The 17,849-nt window shown below is 47.6% G+C and overlaps 1 protein-coding gene across 2 annotated transcripts; it reads left to right on the top strand.

Annotated features, from left to right (window-relative positions):
• The first annotated feature begins 3,517 nt into the window (after window positions 1-3,517).
• LOC147239254 (somatostatin receptor type 2-like) lies at window positions 3,518-14,804 on the top strand. 2 transcript variants are annotated; one of them, XM_086194723.1, is made up of 4 exons: window positions 3,518-3,930; window positions 5,686-6,333; window positions 7,783-8,108; window positions 8,929-14,804. In XM_086194723.1, exons 2-4 carry the CDS (start codon window positions 5,946-5,948, stop codon window positions 9,358-9,360), a joined length of 1,146 nt encoding a protein of 381 aa, XP_086050849.1. In that variant the 5' UTR covers window positions 3,518-3,930; window positions 5,686-5,945; the 3' UTR covers window positions 9,361-14,804. The 2 variants fall into 2 exon arrangements, with proteins under 2 accessions (XP_086050849.1, XP_086050850.1); XM_086194724.1 differs by lacking the exon at window positions 3,518-3,930 and adding an exon at window positions 4,061-4,243.
• The last annotated feature ends 3,045 nt before the right edge of the window (window positions 14,805-17,849 follow it).

Here is a 17,849-nt window from a genome sequence, read left to right as displayed (position 1 = left end):
GGAATCGCGTTTATTTCTGGAGGTGACAAGCTGGAAAGACTTAGCGCCGCCATCTTACAACAGCCCCCTTGGTACTGAGCGCTCCCCGCAGCCACAGAGGAGGAAATGCTTTGTTTACCCGCATGCCCTTCGTCTCCTGTGTCACATTGATGAACTCCTCCTCTGAGATTAAAGTGTAATAAAAGACAAGATAAAAGACAATTACTTGAACGCCCGAAGGCTGAATACGGCGCTGTTTCTGTCGTCAGTCCCAGCAGGCTCGGAAGGCTCCTCCAAGCTCCTCTCACCACAGCAGGCTAGGATCCCTCTCTTCTACAGGCTCCCAGTCAGGCAGCCCAGTTGTGGCGACATGAAGGTGCTGACTGGAGTGATGGTTGCGCATTCGTTCTCCAGCATCGCTGCACCGGACGTGCAACCACGCAGGTCCTGGGAGCGTGTCAGCTGACACATACAGCTTAGAGAGTGACGGCTGAATTAACGCAGCAGTCTGTAACACGCTTGTCACGTAAGGATGCGTCACGTTGGGGGAATTGTTCTGGAGCCTGAAATGTCTGTGAGTGGTCATGATCTCATCATGTGTGGCTGATGATGATCTCTTATGTAAGCTCACAATTTGCTTTCCAAGCAAGGAGACAAGAATGTTTAAAAGATTCATCCAAGCGGCTGACAGCAGGCCTGCAGGCTGTTTCCATGTAGCAGCGTATTAGTCTTGATCCCACGCTGCTCTCATTTTGCTGCCTGATGCGCCCCCTGCACCATCACTTCCCTTTTATTAATGTCTCCACAGGACTTTGATTATTAATAATTGCAGCTCTTCGTCTGGGTCACACTGCCTCTTCTCCAGATGTGCCACCAGGTTTGCTCCTCTCGGTCTGACACATGGAAACTGTCATTCACGCGCGTTTGATCTCATCTTCATAATCAACATTCATTCAGGCCATAACGACGGACCAACTTCAGAGACGTTACCTGTCAAGTCCCCGCTAATAGGAGGCAGGTACTCCTGCATTCATTCAGCCAGGTATATGTAGCTTGAAGCTAACAGAGACTGACTGCTAACATCCATCATCCAGTATCATCCTCATCCTCTCAATCCACACCAGAGACACGCCTCTGGTGGGTGGCTACCGTTAGCCAGCATGGACGACCACGAGCCAGACGGTTGGACTGAATGCACCTGCTGGTCACACTGGGCTCTACCGAGCTGTCAGCTCAGATCAAGTGGGAGCTAAAGACCCATGGGTTCTTGAAAAAGCACTTTTTGGATGGAGTTTTGCTTTAATGTCTTTGATACCAACCAGAGTGAGAGACTCCCACGCACGACTCTTCCAGGGCTCCAGGGAGTCGAATGAAGCGCAACGTCACAGCCGAAGCAGCACTTAAAGAAAGTCCATTCCCGTCCTGCAACGAGGCCACGGTTTTCGTGGTGAGTTGAGTTTTCAGGGCATCCCTAGCAGGTCCGACCACTGAGGGAGCAGTTAAGGCACGAGGAGCGACGCCAGCTGTCACTGTCGTATCCACGCAGGTTTTCTTGCTGCTACGTCTTGGCTGAATGGATTTTACCATTGCTTGTTTTACTGCACATCATGACATCCATGAGAGTAGAAGTGTCGCTCTCTGAGCGCAGCAGCAGCTTCCCTTTAGTCCTCCAAACACATTTGAAAGGCTACAATCTTAAGGGCCTGCTGTTGTGTTTCTGTGCTGCAACCCCGGCGCGGTGTTGTGGTGGCATGGCGCTGACACCAGGAGTCAAGGTGATAAACAGCAGATAAATCACGTCACTCTCGACTCTTACTCTTCTCCCCTGAAGACTTTCATGCCGAGCACGGCGTCAAGGCTCTGTAGCAGAAGCACATCAGTCACACTTTGAAGACGCGTTGGTGCTTTTAGTTTACCATGAGTGCATGAGTGGGGGGTGAAGAAGGCTGAAAACAAAGAATCGCTGATGAGAGGAGAAGAAGCAGAAGGTGTTGTGCTGCAAACAGAAATAGAAGCTCGGCTCCCCCCCCCCCCCCCCCCGCTCACTCTCGTAGCACTAAGAGTGCATCAGCCTGTGACTGTCCTAGATAAAGATCTGATGCACTCCACATCTCCAGAGCACCGCTGCCGCCTTCGACTCTGCCGGTGGATGGCGAGGAGAGCTCCACACCGCTTTGAAACTAGTGTTTGTTTGTTTGTTTTTTTTTCCAGCAGGAAATGCCGGTGTTATCTTGACGGACCTTCACCCATCAAACCAGGCGTGGTGTTGACTCAGACGCGTGTCAGAGCTGAAGGCCGAGTTACGAGTCTGTGACTGGCGCTGGACTCAGGTTGCGAGTGCGAAGATGAAAGCAGGAAGAAAGTTTATGATTCTCCTCACTGTTCGTCTGACATTTAAAGACACAATGAGCTGCATTTCAAACGTGGACGTGAGACAGGAAGCAGCAGTTTCAGCCTCCTGCTTCTGCCGATTTCATTCCCTTTGATCATTTTCTTTCAGCGGGAAACAGAACGGACGAGGACGGCGGCGGCAAACTGAAATCAACCTTGAAAATGTTGAAACCAAGAGGCGGCGAACGCACCTTTACAGGTGTGGTCGATGCAAAGGCTGCCGAGCGTGTCGGACCCGATCGTCTCTGATTGCTATGGTTGACAAAGAGCATTCTCGTTTTCCAGCAGTGAATAAATGGCTGAAGAAGCTGTTATCAGTGATGAAGAACAAATCAAGTTTTCTAAGCTACAGAACAACAACAGGCGCCACGTTCGACTCTCACGCCGCCTGTTGTAGGAGATGGAAATGTTACCCCTCATTATTTACTTCAGTGACATCACCATGATGACAGGTTAATTACGTTCATGTCCTGGGATCAATAAGTGTGGGCTAACTGGGTAATGAGTTCATCTATCTGGAGAAAACAAAAACGATAGCAGAGAAAATGGAGCTAACGAGCTAATTAGCTCCTTCTCTAGAGTTAAAACAAGAGAAAAGAGTTGTCCCACAGCTCATAGACAATAAGGACGTCTTCATCCTCGCATATCTGGTGTTCCAGTGGGTGAAGCAGGTTTGGAGGTTCCTACAGCAGAATGTTTGGAGCGATCCGGTTCTTAGGAGCCCCCACCCCAGCACCGTCACGTGACCTGAAACCACGGCGGTCTAAAACTGAGCCCGGCGACTGGCTTCACACTATGATGATGATGATGATGATGATGATGATGCAGCACCGACAGCAGAAACCCTTCTGAATCCTCTGAAGCCCTGAATCAGTCCAGGCTATTAAAAAAAAAAAAAGTAGAACAACAGCTGGCGGTCTGCGCAGCACTTGGAGTTTCTATGTTGACACCAGAGAGAGAGAGAGAGAGAGAGAGGGAGAGAGAGAGAGAGTGAAGGTTCTCACGGGGAGACACCAGCCGGCTGCGCTCCTCCGCTATAAAGAAACGCTGACCCGCACGTGCGGGTCGGTGCGGCAGGAACCGAAGCAGCAGCCTCTGCTCGTGGAGACGCTGCTGTGGTGGAGTGATAGTGGACACCTCTCTCTCTCCCTCCCTCCCTCCCTCTCTCTCTCTCTCTCACTCCCTCTCTCTCTCTCTCTCTCTCTCTCTCTCTGGCGCAGTCGTGCCGCTGTGACCCGAGCGCCTCTTGCTGCTGGCGCCAGCGGTGCGCACATCGGCTCTTCCCTCAGCTCCCCCAGAGTTTCAGTTTGTTTCGCGATACATCTTTATTCGGATTTTTGTATTTATTTTTTTAAGTTTTTGTTGTGTGTAAAATAGTTGGAACGGAATGAGAGATGCAGCAGCAGTCTGAAGGCCAGCGCCGTGCGTAACAGAGCCGGGGGCGGGGGGGCAGGTGGACGGACGGACGCGGGATGCAGCCTCGCAGGAGCCTGGACGCCGCGGCTCAGGGACTCCTTCCCAGAATGGACTCGAAGTGAGGAGGAAGTTCTCGGCTCGAAAGTGAGTAACGAAAAATGTGAGATTTGCTGGTTGAACGTCTGAAGGAGGTGCTGTGGTGACAGCCAGGCTCCTGGTGACTGTGGTTGATGAGATGATTGATGAGTTGAACTCCAAACCAAAGGCGCTGGTTGGTGTCAGAGGAGCAGGAGGAGGTCAGAGCTTTGGTCTTAGGAGCGTTGAGCTGGCCAGCAGAGAGGCGAGGCACCTGTTCCTGCCTGCTGAGCGCTGCATCATCACTCACAGCAGCTCCTGCCTCCATCTCAGAGGCCAGACTAGACTACAACATCCCTCCATCATCACCAAGATATTACTGGTAAAGCCTGGTTCTCCCAGGACCATCACCCCCCCCCCCCCACACACACACACACACACACACACACCTGCAAAACCTTGCTTTCATGTCGTTTGACCTAAAACCAGAGAGTTACCTGCCTGTCCACCTCTGTTTTCCTCTTGCAAGTTTGATGAATCCTATATTTACAGCATCAGTGGCAAATGAGCTTCTGCTCTCACTGGTGCCGAGTGTGTGTGTGTGTGTGTGTGTGTGTGTGTGTGTGTGTGTGTGTGTGTAGCTGACAGGTTTTTATACCCTGAATGAAAACCTGAGCTCTTTCCTAACCGCCAGCTTTCTCAAATGCAATAAAGCTCTGAAGCTCAGCTCAACCAAGCGGGTCCACATGTGCCAGTCACATGTCGGAGGGCTTAATGGGAGAGCTGGTCTGGACTGGTGTCACCGGCGAGCAGGAGTGAATGATCCAGTTCACCGTGTCAGAGCTGTTTGTCCCTGAGATCAATTGAATAAACATTTGTCTTCAGCAGAACTGGAGCCTCATCGTTCTCTCACTCAGGCGCACCTACTGCATGTATGCATGCACGCACCCACACACACACACACACACACTCACACACACCTGACATGGACTACTGGGCTCATGTAGCAGTGGTTAGAATGGTCTGATTAGAAACCCTGATGAAAACGTTGACATGAAACTGATAAATCTGATGTGACAAGTGTGTTACCACCAGCCTGCTCCTCCTGATATGATTTGATATGCGCTATCAGAGGGAACGTTAATGTTTACGTCTTTATTTTCATTTTTATTGAAAAAGTCAATTTTTTCTTGAAATCATCTCTGCAGATCCACAATATTTCATTTAAACTAATATTTTGACCCAATCAGGCCAGTATTTAACAACATAACCCAAAAAACTGGACGATTGTCGGAGGGTTCATCTTTCCACGAGCTTCGGTCAGTGACCAACAATAACATGACGTTTTCTAAACTTGAACTGGAGCTTACCTGCCACTCACCGCGCTGTGTCGTTCACCAGGGACTTCCTTGTATTTGACACGAAAGGATCCCGATCGTCCTCCTATCCATGTGGAGTATTTCTACCAGACTGTGTTGTGACGCAACATTGCTGAAAAAGTTGTGTTTTAGTGGACCAAGCAAAGAAGAGAAAGTTGTTTCCATCATGTGAGGTCTCTTGTTTGGCAAGCGTGATAAATTCCTGCTGTGAGGGGATGAGGTTGATCATCACTCAGAATAAGTGAATATGTAAATGGTGTGTGTGGAGGACCCTGCACAGGAAATACTTAGCATGATTCTGTGGTTGAAGGCATGAGAGCAGCTATGTTAAATCACGCTGCAGCAGTTGCCATGGATCTGGGACTATTATTACATTTCCCTGAACGTACTCTTTCTCAGCCAAACTTAGCGTGCTGTTCTTTCTTTGTTGTCTCCCTCTCCACAGATCTGTTCTTCACGCCGGCTGTCTCCCCACAGCTTCTGAGATGTGATACTTGTGGCTCCTCAACCATAATAATCCCCAGTTGTCACAGTCCTCAGAGCCCCACAGCCCTTGATCCCCAAAGCTCCAACTTCCACGACCCCACGTTCATCTTAGACCCAACCCCTGAGCGCCTCTGCTGTCACATCCCAGTGCATCAAGGAACCTGCTTTTAAGCACATACACCCGTCACACCTGCCGTAGTCGCAGCACCGGCAGCAGTTATGGCCCTGGATCAGTGGTCCTTCCTCTCTACTCCACCCAACATCACCATCCCTGAGCCCCTCCTGTATGACAGCTACATCCAGGGGAACGAGTCCAACCTGGACCTGAACCTCACAGAGACTAGGGAGCCTCACCAGGACAAGACCAGCTCTGTGGTCATCACCTTCATCTACTTCATGGTGTGTGCTGTTGGGCTGTGCGGCAACACCCTGGTCATCTATGTCATCCTGCGTTACGCCAAAATGAAGACGGTGACCAACATATACATCCTCAACCTGGCGGTGGCCGACGTTCTGTGCATGATGAGCCTGCCGTTCATCGCCATGCAGCTGGCACTGGTGCACTGGCCCTTCGGAGAGCCGCTGTGCAGGGTGATCATGACTGTAGGTAGGTGGAGGGCACGGGCCCGCAAACTCCCCTGCAGCCCCAGCTTCACTGCGCACATCGTCTCTTTCAACCAAACCAAGCCTTGATGAACAAAGTCTTTTAAATGTTGCCAGTCAAGAGAATCCTGGACACTCAAATCACCTTGAAAGCAGTTTGACATTTTAGAAAATGCATTGTTTTTGTTGAGGGTTGGAGAAGATGGTTGATAGTAGGAGCACCGCCTTGCCTCAGGGCATCCAATACTTTTAGACCCAGACCTTCCACGTGAACTAGGCAAGAGGCCTAAACGACGCATGTCAATAATCATCCGCCACTGCAAGCCTCAGGTTGGAGATGCCAACACCACACAGCCTGGTAGTGCAACTGTAGGGGGAGCTCTAGTCACAGTCATTGAGTCCTACTTTGGTGCCCTATTATTCAAGGTCAATCAAGGCAGTGCCTCAAAACTCTTTATCAAAATTAAGGTGTGTGTGGGGGCATCGAGGAATGTAACCCTTCTGCTCTTGACCATCACAAAGCAGCCAACTCTCTTGTTTGGGTAGAGGTGGCACCTTCACACCGTTCCTGAGTAGTACCACACCTGAGGGGCCTGAGTACGGAACACTTGCGTTCACACTAACCAAGTGAAATGGACTTTGGGGTCAAATGGGACAGTCCTGGAATCTGCTTTAAAACAACTGGTTTATGTCAGGCTCTGGCTATGCGGATGCTATACAGGATCCCAGCCACGTAGGAGCGTGAGAACGTGTCAATTATACGCCATGGAATGAGAACGTGTTGATATCTTTTATGTGTGTTTAATAAGACGCTATAGCCAGGACATAGGAAGGTTAACTCAACATATAGACTCCAAGTGGGGGGAGCTGCTCATCTTCTGTCCAGAAGAAACTTGGGCGACTTCCAACGTACATTTAGCTGCAGATAAAGGTTGTCTTGTCGACGCTGAGGAAGTCACTGTCCTTGGGAAACAGATTGTTCTACTTTTGTTATCTCCCCTGGTAGCAATTAGAGGGAAACAAAGGTCCCTCCAGGAAGTTGCACCTGCTTAGGAGTTAGTTTGATGTTTTACTCTCCGTCCAAGCATAGCTTGACACTTCTTTAGATTTTGAACGTAAAAACTAATGCTGAAGTGCTGCTGGCTGTTTCCTTTTAAAGGAGCTTGCTAGCTACAGACATTTCTCCTGTGTCCTGCTTTTATGCTAAGCTAAGCTGCTTGAGCTTCATATTAAAGTAACAGATATTTGACATCCTATTTGATATCCATCTTCTCATCCAACTCTTGGCAAGAAACTGAAGCAAACACTTCAGCTGCAGCTCAGTGTCCTGTCTTTAACCTTTTTATTGCATTGAAACAACTCCTCCATTTAAAGAAACAACCTCACTGTAAGTGATCATGTCTACAGATGCATGACCCCTGCTCACCTTCTCTTCTCTGTTTCTCTTCCTCAGACTCTCTCAATCAGTTCACCAGCATCTTCTGTCTGATGGTAATGAGTATTGACCGGTACCTGGCAGTGGTCCACCCTATTAAGTCTACAAAATGGCGGAAGCCCCGTGTCGCCAAGCTAATTAACCTGACAGTATGGGGAGGTTCGCTGTTAGTCATCCTACCAACTATGATATTCAGTGGTCTGGACAAGGTGCCAGTGTGTGGCATCGTCTGGCCAGAGCCCCAGGATGTCTATTACACTGCCTTTATATTCTACACCTTCTTCATTGGATTCTTCTTGCCCCTGGCCGTCATATGTCTGTGCTACCTGCTCATCATCGTCAAGGTGAGCATGAATGTCACTTCGCCATCAGTATTTGAAACCGCATTTTTTTAAGTCTCATCTGGAAAAAGACATAATTGAGTACATTTTGCTTAGGCATGAAAATTATTAAACTTCATCTTCGTCGCACCTTCCCTGATATCTGCTGGGTCCACAGTTTAGGGGTTTAATTGACAAAATCTGCTTCACTGCTCTTCTTCCTGCCGCACCTAGAGATCCAGCAGCAGATGATCTCAGGGGTTTGAGGGCATGTAGCTAGCTTGGGAATTAGCAATGTAGCTAGTCAGGGTGTTAGCAATGTGGCTAGGTCCTTGCCCATTAAGGGACATGGAGGAGAGGAGGAGGACCTTAAAGTCTGATCTAAATGTTACAGGAAGACGGTGAAGTGCAGCTGAAATTGGACAAATGTGTTCTCTCCTCTTGTGGTGGGCACACAGCTTCCCTGTTGAAATGTTGTGCAATCAACCGCGCACTTGGAGACAGGTTCTCTGGGCTCAGTGGTCAGTCTCTATGGAGACAGAGGACAATCTTCCCCACTGTATCGCTAAGAGTTTGTGTGAAAAATTAGAGACTTACATTAAAGAACCAATTAAGTCTACAGAAGGGGTACTTCAAGTGTGTGTGTGTGTGTGCGTGGGGGGGGGGGGGGGCATGCAGAGGTTATATACCTGTACACACCAGCCTCCAAGAAAAAAACATGCGTTTTAGGACGGCCCTGCCGCAGTTATTGACAAAACTCCGTAAAATAGACTAGACTTTGAGGATGTAGTTGAGTATGAACTTTGTCTTCTTGTAAGCCACTGACAGCCCGTCCCTCTGCCAGGTGAAGTCCTCCGGCATTCGAGTGGGTTCAACCAAGCGCAAGCGTTCCGAGCGCAAGGTGACTCGGATGGTGTCCATCGTGGTGGCGGTGTTTGTGCTTTGCTGGCTGCCATTCTACATCTTCAACGTCACCTCCGTGACCGGCTCCATCAACCCCACCTCCGCTGTCAAAAGCACCTTTGATTTTGTGGTGGTGCTTGGCTACGCCAACAGCTGTGCCAACCCTATCCTGTACGCCTTCCTGTCCGATAACTTCAAGAAGAGTTTTCAGAATGTTCTCTGTCTGAAAAAGGTGACGGGCCTGGATGAGATTGAGCGCAGTGACAGCAGGGCAGATCGCAGCAGAATGGTTAATGATGCAACAATCATCAACGCCGCCCTGGAGACGCACAACTCCGCCCTGCTGAACGGAGAGCTGCAGACCAGCATTTGAGGGTTAAAGTTTGGTGGTCCCATGGAAGGAAGCCAGAGAGATGTTTGGGTCTTCCCATGGGCTGCTAGCGCCAGTGACCCCTACTCAAAGCTGCGGGGGCAGGAGGGTGATGTAAGAGCTGCTCATGGACTCTGACACAAGTGAAATATAAACAATTTCACAAGGGTTTTCAAAGGTCACAGAGAGTACACTGACTCCAGCTCCAAACTGTTGAGATGTGGGTTAATGAGGCAACTGTGGCTCGCTAACCCTGAAGCCGAGCTAAGCTGCATCTTGATCCTCAGAGCAACAGATGCAAGCGGAGTAGGAATCAAACAGATGCGGGACTGTTCACATGCTTCAGATTGAGGCATTTACTGATTTGTCCGAATTTGTCCAGACTGAAGCGACTGCATGGTCCTTTTTGGCTCTGATGGAAAGCCATCAGCAGAATATTCATGGGTGATAAATGCATGGGGGCGTGGCATCAAGAGAAAACCAGAGCAAAAACATACACCCTTTCAAGGTAATGATCTACCACCTCATTAGTCCGCTCTTACACAACCAACACGGCAGAAAATTGACACATTGTCTCCAACAATGAAGAAATTCTTTACTGTCTCTCGTTGGAATTCAAATACTTGCTATTCAGACCGGTGGAGCAGAAGGGTATGAAAACAGTTCGGCAGCTGCAGTGACCTTGTTCTATTCAGACAGTTTGACAGTGTATATAGGAGCTGGTTGGGGGGAGGGGTTACACGTGAATGACTAAACCCAAATGCATTTCAAAGGCCGTCCCTGCTGTAAAATAATGTAGCAACGATGTGAAATCCCTGGTATGTTCTTTGTATTTTTCTGTATTCTGAAGCTGCTCCCGTTCCAAGTCATCGAATAACGGCGGTTTGTCACAGTGCTCAACGATACAGTCCTGCAGAGGACCCCAAAACCACGACAGTGCATCACGCCGCTCCTCTATTAAATCTAACAGTAGTTGGAAAGCGCTGTTTATGGTCACAGTTTTGGTGACTTGCTGCAAATGAGAAAAGTTGTGACTGCATTTACCGTCTCGGCTTATTATTGAGGGTGTAAATGTGTGATTGGGAATGAGAATCTTTTGGATGCAACAAACCAACCTGACACACCAGACGGTTGGTTTCACAGAACCATTCGAGAAGCCGTCCGTTGAAATACTGGGTGGTGGTGGGTAGTTGGATGAACCATCTGTCTAGCACCATCAGTTCTGACTAACTTAAACCAGTCAGATACAGAAACTGATGCAGCAGCTGAAGTCAGTCTGAAGAAAAGTGAAAATATTGTTCCTATAAAGAAAAGCCTTCGATAGCGTTGAAAACAGACTTGTGTTTTGCTGTATGTCTGAACAAAAAAGTACAAAGGTACGCTGTTGATTAAAGTGGGCTTAGACTTTATCCCCCAAGTCCTCAGAGGACACTGATTGGTCCAACACTTTATGTTAAGCCTGACAAGTTGGTCTCTCCTAATTTTGCAAAACAAAACAAACAAAAAAATCTGTCTCTGGCAGCAAAGTCCAGTGTCCAGGGAACCGACTGCCACCCCAACCTGCCCCCTGACAAGACTGCCTGGCTGTACTCTGATGTCAATGAGTCCATGTACGAGTTCTTTGAAAGCTTGATGGTCATGTTTGCTGTTGGGGTTATTTGTCCTTCTGGGGTGAGGATGTTTAACTGCCTGTACCAGCAGCGCCATTGTCTCGTGTTCATTTCTCTTGTTAAGTGTTGTGTTTCAAAGATGGAAGACGATATGATGAAATGTGGTCACCAGTTTCAGCCACAGCCACTGTGTGCTTGCAGAAATGCTTAAATTACACAGAAGGCAAGAAAAGGTGTGTTGTCAAAGAGCAAGGAGACAGCAGGAAGCGTCCTTTTGTATCACGTCGACTCAAACATGATGCTGGCTATGTTCCAGTAGATCAATGCAGGAGGGAGAGAGACAAAGGTGCGCGACTGTGTGAGAAACCTTGAAAGGTCTCACTCATTTCAGACTTTTAAAATCCAAAAATATGACTTTCCAAAATCTCCTCCAGACGTCTGAAGGCTGTGAGGATATGAAAGTAGGACGAAGGCACCAAGACGACTGTGGCAAAAAAAAAAGTCTTTGTACTTGATGCTCGAGGTATTGTTCTAATTGCAGTCACAAGCTAGACAGCAAGCACATCAAGTCTGCTAAAGTTTTTAATGCTTCAACAGTCAGTTGTCATGAAGCAACATAAATTAGTTGACATTCAGGAACACTGCAAGGTGAGTCAGTGCTGCTGGTTGCCATGGAAACCCTTCAGCATATACCAGTTCATTGTTCATGTTACACATCAAATCTATAAATCATGCTATTTATCTGATCTGCATCCATGCACGCACTGAATAATTAGCCAAGAAGCAACTGGTAAGGTTTTAATTTGTTCCCAGAATGTTCTCGGTAAAGGTGGGACTAAAAATCAAGTAAGTTGAGAGAAATGTCCCTTTAACCACGACGTTCAGAGAGACTGTGGATGCTGTGCTAGCTAAAACGAGCTAACAGGCTGCCAGTGAGCTGGTAACAGGATTTTGTTTTCCCTGAAGCATCTGTGAGGCGCAGGAAGGTTTTCCACACACCTAAATGTGGAAATACGTCTCATCTCGTATGAATCGTTTCCGTCGTTGTCTGGGAAACACGCCGTGAACGTAACCACGCACACCAAACGCTGGTCTGAGGCAGGAGATGTTGCCTTGTCGTTAAGCAGGCCGCTTCACTACTTGGCTCCAGATTGAAATCTCTCAACAATTCTGGGATGGATTGTCGTGAAATTTGGTTCAAAAGTTAAGATGATAACAAAACAACTGACTTTGGTTGTATCTGAACTCCTCTGCTACCAGAACATCGCATCCTCACGTATCTTCAACAGCATGTACTCTATGTAGTCGTACACGTTTTTGCACATGCAAATTACCTCACAACTAAGTTTGACACGCGTGGTTTCGTTTTGTCACAGACTTTTAGTGGATGTTTAGTTTGTCTAGTAGTTCAGCGTATGACCAGGGACCTGCAACAGGAGGGCATCATTACGCCCAGGAAAACGCCTCATTGTCCCTCTCAAAAGCCCAAAACCTGTTTGTTCAGATGCACGACTGTCAGAGCCAAGAACCCAGAGTTAGTTGGATTTGAACTTCTGAAGAGACAAAAGTGGCTGCTGCCTCCGTTCGCTCCACTGCTCTCCTCTGTCCCAACTGCTGTCCGTGACCGTGCTGAGGAGGAGTCCAGTGTCAGAAGTGTCTTCATGGCCTTCTTTCACTCTCACTTTGTGTTTGAATAAATATGCATAAAAAATGTGAGCGATGACAGGAGAATATGATGCTCATTCTATCATCATGTACATGCACAGCATTTACACTGCAGTACCAGTAAATTAGGGTGGAGCTGAAAGCGCTCGTGTCCCAAAGCGCAGCAACAGCAATGTGTGACATCATGTAAACTGACGTCCTCCTCTGTATTTTGGAATTAGGTTGCTGGTCAACGAGCCAGTGGAGACCTTATGATGGTGGTGAAACATTAGCAAGTGTGTGATTCATACCTTACCTGTGGAGCTATGAAGCCACTGACAGTCCCACGTCCTTGTTGTCAGAAGGTCGTCTGACACCTGCAGCAGTGTCAGACTGACCACCATGCTGATCAAGTCAGAATCCATCAGCGCCATCATGAGAGATGCAGATGAATGATTGTACCACAAAACACACACACACACACACACACACACTCTCTGACGCCAGCTGCCATGGTCAGCAGGGTCAGCCCAACCCCAACTCAAGGGTCAACACCCATGTTTGTGTGTAGGTTTTTTTATTTTCCATTTTTAAATACAAAGTGACTGCGTTCATGCTGACCTGGAGATGATTCGCGTGACACCATCATGGACTCTAAAGTGGTGGATGTAACCGGCGTGACATCAGCTAGCAGTTTTTGAAGCCTCAAGTTTGACATTTTCAGTTTTGCAACCAAAATTGATTTTCCTTGGGTGAGGCGGTGGATCTGACCGAGACCCTGACAGGTCGCCATGATTCTGACGTGTCAATTAAAAGGTAGCCACACCCTGAGACCATTTTACTCCAACTGAGTCCCAAAGTAAACGGAGGAAGATGTGAAAGTATATATTGATACGTAACCCCATTGGGGAAAGTGAGGTCATAAGTCAAGATGGAAGTAGAGGAATTGTTCTCAGCCGCCCCCTGCTGGCCAATACAGAGAACACAGGTTGAGAGCACTTCTGCATCGCCATGATTCGTACGGTCCAACAATACAACATCATTGTCCGTAACATTTTCCTTCATTTGTGCTGAACGTATGAGCCACAGTTGAAAACCTGCTTCTGCTCCATTCTACGTGCTTTAGCTCCTCCCCTTCCTCCTCGCTCGCTCATAGCTGCACAGGATGGTGAAGAATAACACAGGTTGACACACATTTTACACCCAGACTGAACTGAGATGAAGTGAAGCATTCTGGGAAAAACAGTCAGCCGTCGCTGTCGGCTGGTCGGACAAAGGTGATGGACTTCACGTGCTAAATGGAGCGTTCTGGTGCTGAATAGATGCTCACAGGACGGTTGTGTGAAAACTCACGTAAAATGTGGAGTAAAAAAAATCAACACACGTGGGGTTGCCTGTAGTCGCACGTCACTGCATCCTTTACCACTGTGTAAACAATGAGGTCATTACGTGAAAGCATGTTTCTCTGTGGTTAACCACATGGGGTGGCGTGGGCCTGGGATGGGTGTTTTCTGGCTTGTGAGCGGAGGGATATTCGTCTGGGTGTCCGGCAGGTTCCTGCCGCTGTACAGTGTACAGGTCAGAGGCAGAGGCAGGGACACGTCTGCCTTCTTGCGCTCTGTTATTTTGTTTTCGTTCATTTGCGAAGGGCTAGAAGGTGCACTCCTACGGATGCACTGGTATTTATCTACTCCATGTATTTACAGTGTCCTCCTATGATTGCATGGAGAGGTTTCACATCTCGTTCTGCGGGACCCTCACACGGCACATCGGACTGGAAGGGGAGCTGGTCACGCTTGTTTCAGCCATTGTACAACCATGGATACGTATTTTTCTGTGCAGTTCATTTGATCTATTTATGTGCCTTGGAACTGAACACACGCACACAAATCTGTGTACAGCAAGTGACACACTAACCTTTCTCTCCCAGAAGCCAAACAACCAAAGGCCTTGTGCTGCACTGTACAGACGTTGGTAACCAAACCACTGCAGAGACCTGCTGTGCATCACTTTCACTACCATTCCCCAGCTACACATAGCTTCTGTTTGTGTGCCCTCGTGCCAGATGTATATTTGTGAATCTTTACTGTTGCATCAAATATAATATGATCATTGATTGTAAAAGACAGAGCTTTTCTCTGCATTAAAATGCAGGAAGTTCCTGCTCTCATGCTCAACCCTGTGTGTCTGTTTGTGCTGTGTGGACTAGCGTGCATGGCTGTAGCTGCACGTACGATGTGTTGTGGCGAGTGGAATGTGAGTGTTTTCTCCTCCAAGTACTGATCCTGCAGGGAACGATAGGAGTCGGTAAACTCTGTACCAGTGGTGTAGGATTCAGCACTCGGGAGGTGCCGTATTTTTAGCCCCGTCATGGGTTCCCTTCACCTGAAGCCAATGGAGATTGAATTATTGTCAAAAATAAACTCTGTGGCAAACATTTAAGATTTATCAGATTATCAGAAATGAGAATAACTAAGTGTCAACAGGCTTAATATTCACTGAAAAGCTTCTTAAGAGCTGTTGCTCTTCCTCCTCTTTTGGACTGATCCAAAAAGAACAAGCTCCACACTCTCTCTCCCCTCGCGAGCCTCACCCTCCCCTCCACCAACCAGACAGGCAGAAGAGAAGCTGGAGCCTTGGAGGGAGTCTCTGGACCAACACTTATTATGACAGGCTGCTTGGTAACCTTGCGGCCTCCAGACCCGTCTCAGCACCAAGCTGACACTGCAGCCCGTCTAAGCGAGCCCTCTTTACCTCTCACAGCAGCCAGGAAGCAAAAAGATGGAAGGAGTCGCAGCAGAAGCTCTTCATCAACTGGAGCTCAAACACACGCAGTTACAGCCAGTCTGATGACATCATCTTCCTCATCCTCACCTGCATACTACGCACTGGGCCAGGCTTAAAGCAGTACTCTGAAGTACACACAAATAGGTGTCTTGCACTCACAAGGACATCTGCCCTCCTGCATCCCTTCTTTGTGACTCCAGAATGCAGAAAGAGCCAGCCATGAGATTAGCTTGATGCTAACAGTGACCCTCTCTACCAACCTCTGATCATCAACAAGTTGTGTCAGGTGATCCAGGTTTCTAACGCTTCCTTCTCCCGCCATATGCTGCGCTGCTATGAACAAGCATAAGTGAGGTGGTTCTCCTGAACGTGCTCGCCGCTCGCGCTGCACCACGGTAACCAGATGGGATTCAGTTTGTTGGTTTTTAATTTCTGATCGATTTTAGAGCATACGGCTGGATTAAAGAGATGTGGATTACAACTGGGAGAGTTTCTGAACAGACACCTGTGGACTGTTATTGGTTATTGCTATCCGTCTCCGTTAGCTCCACGCTAAATACAGGTGGCTGGCTCTTGCTGCATTCCAGAGTCACAAAGCCGTGATGCGGGAGGGAAAAACATCTTTGTGAGAATGCTTGAAAGGCAAAATACTTTTTTTTTTTTTTAGGTGAAGTAAAAAAGGAGCCAAGTTACTGTGAATTCATATGCAAATTGCAGGTTCTCTCGACATTTTAAAAATCAGTCTTGGAGCTAAACTCCACACATCCTGGCCTGACGCCCTGGCAAACTGATGGTAAAAGTATGTGGGTCTAAACTAACAATTTCAAGAGTGGGACTTGACTCCGAATTCAGGCGAGCTCTGACATTTGGTGAGACGAAGGTAAGGCAGACGAATATCTTCCACACAAATCTGCCTACTTGCACCAATATTCTCAGATATCAGCTCTCATTTTCTCTCTTGCCTGAGTCGCCTCCGTATGACTCATGATTGGCGGCGTTGTGTCACTCTGCTGCAGCAGAATACTCACTTACCTCCAGTGGGAGAGCAAGTCATGTAGCTGGTAATGAGTGTCGTGCTCGGGGGTGTCTCACCGTGGTGCTGGCAGGTCAGAGGACGGAGGATGAAACGCACAAACCGCAGAGTTCACCTTTAGAAAAGTTAATGGAGTTTTAGGAGAATCGAGTCTTGATATATAAGAAAATGTCAGCAAACGCATCACAAATATCCAGCCTCTGAATGACACTTTCAATAACCAGAACATAACTCCAACCACTTGAAAAATGGTTTGAAAAGTTAGAAAAGTTGGGAGTTAAAGTGGGAATTAACACTGAAAAATTCATGCCACCCAATAAAAAGAGACAGTAAGAGGTACTTGTTCTGAGCAGGACGATGGAGCATCGAACACAGTGACCCTGAAGGTCCCAGAGATATATATAGCCAACACGACGTGGCTGCACGAGGCTTTCACAGACCTCACGGTTCTTCTTCAAATTAAAACACAGAATCATCAAGGTTGCTGTTCTGAGGGCGTCAGGATGTTCTGGATGAAACTTTGAGAGAAACCAGCCTGTTCACTTCTCCTCCCACGGCTCAGAGAGCTGATCGGTGTGGGCGTCCCTTTTTCATATGCATGTTCATTCTCTTAGACCAGAAATCAGAACTAGAACACTGACATGAGCAGCATTTCATGTGATACGTTAGCTCGTGCATTAGCATTCAGTTGGATGTGTTCACTGCCGTCAGTAGCTAATGCTACTAGCTAGCAAGGGAGAATGGCAGAGGGAGCCATCTGAAATAATCACCCAGTGACAAGCTAGTGACCTGCAATGTTGTTCCTGTCAACCAGACTAACTAGTATCTAACTTGTTAGCTGCTACAAGCTCTGCAGTGCAGAGCAGCTCTTATAGCGTCAGGGCACAGTATTGTTTTTTGAGCTTCTTTTTGCTTTAATTAAAAAAAAAAAAAAAAAGATTAAAAAAAAATCACTACATAAAGAAACACATGTTCAATTCCAAGAAACTTTGTTCCGTGAAGCAAAAGACTAAAACTGCAGGCTGTTAAAAGCTCCATGTTACAGACAGATTATTTTATTATTTGCTCGACTCAACAGGCAACCACTTTCACTCCGGGGTGGAAGATTCTGCTCAAATTGCTTTTTAAACAGTGAAATTAAACGATTGATTTTCAGATGTCAAAACTTAATCTGAGAGTTAGGGATTCATCCAGCGGACCAATAATGGTGAGACTGTTAAGTGAATATTGAAGGATAAAAACTCTCGACTCCTCACTGGCAGCATCAGATTCGTCTGCTCTACGTCCACCTGCCTGTCAGTAACTCTGACAAACGCTTCTGGGCAATTTAGGCCAGAACAACTTGGTATAACTCAGAAAAACTCTTGTTCATCCCCATCACACCGTTACCTTGCAAGGCTGCCGATGGGGGAGCCGTT

This window comes from Aulostomus chinensis, chromosome 23 (genome assembly GCF_037954235.1).
Source record: "Aulostomus chinensis isolate RoL2024-O1b breed Wild chromosome 23, RoL_Achi_v1.0, whole genome shotgun sequence".
Lineage (NCBI taxonomy): Eukaryota > Metazoa > Chordata > Actinopteri > Syngnathiformes > Aulostomidae > Aulostomus > Aulostomus chinensis.
Note: the sequence above shows the minus strand (reverse complement) of the source record. Positions and strands in the feature narration are given on the sequence as shown.

Bases quoted from the DNA above. Each gene is read 5' to 3' on its own strand.
- LOC147239254 (XM_086194723.1), top strand. From the start codon at position 5,946: ATGGCCCTGGATCAGTGGTCCTTCCTCTCTACTCCACCCAACATCACC. The intron at 6,334-7,782 runs GTAGGTGGAGGG...TCTCTTCCTCAG, and splicing joins CAGGGTGATCATGACTGTAG to ACTCTCTCAATCAGTTCACC. The intron at 8,109-8,928 runs GTGAGCATGAAT...TCCCTCTGCCAG, and splicing joins ACCTGCTCATCATCGTCAAG to GTGAAGTCCTCCGGCATTCG.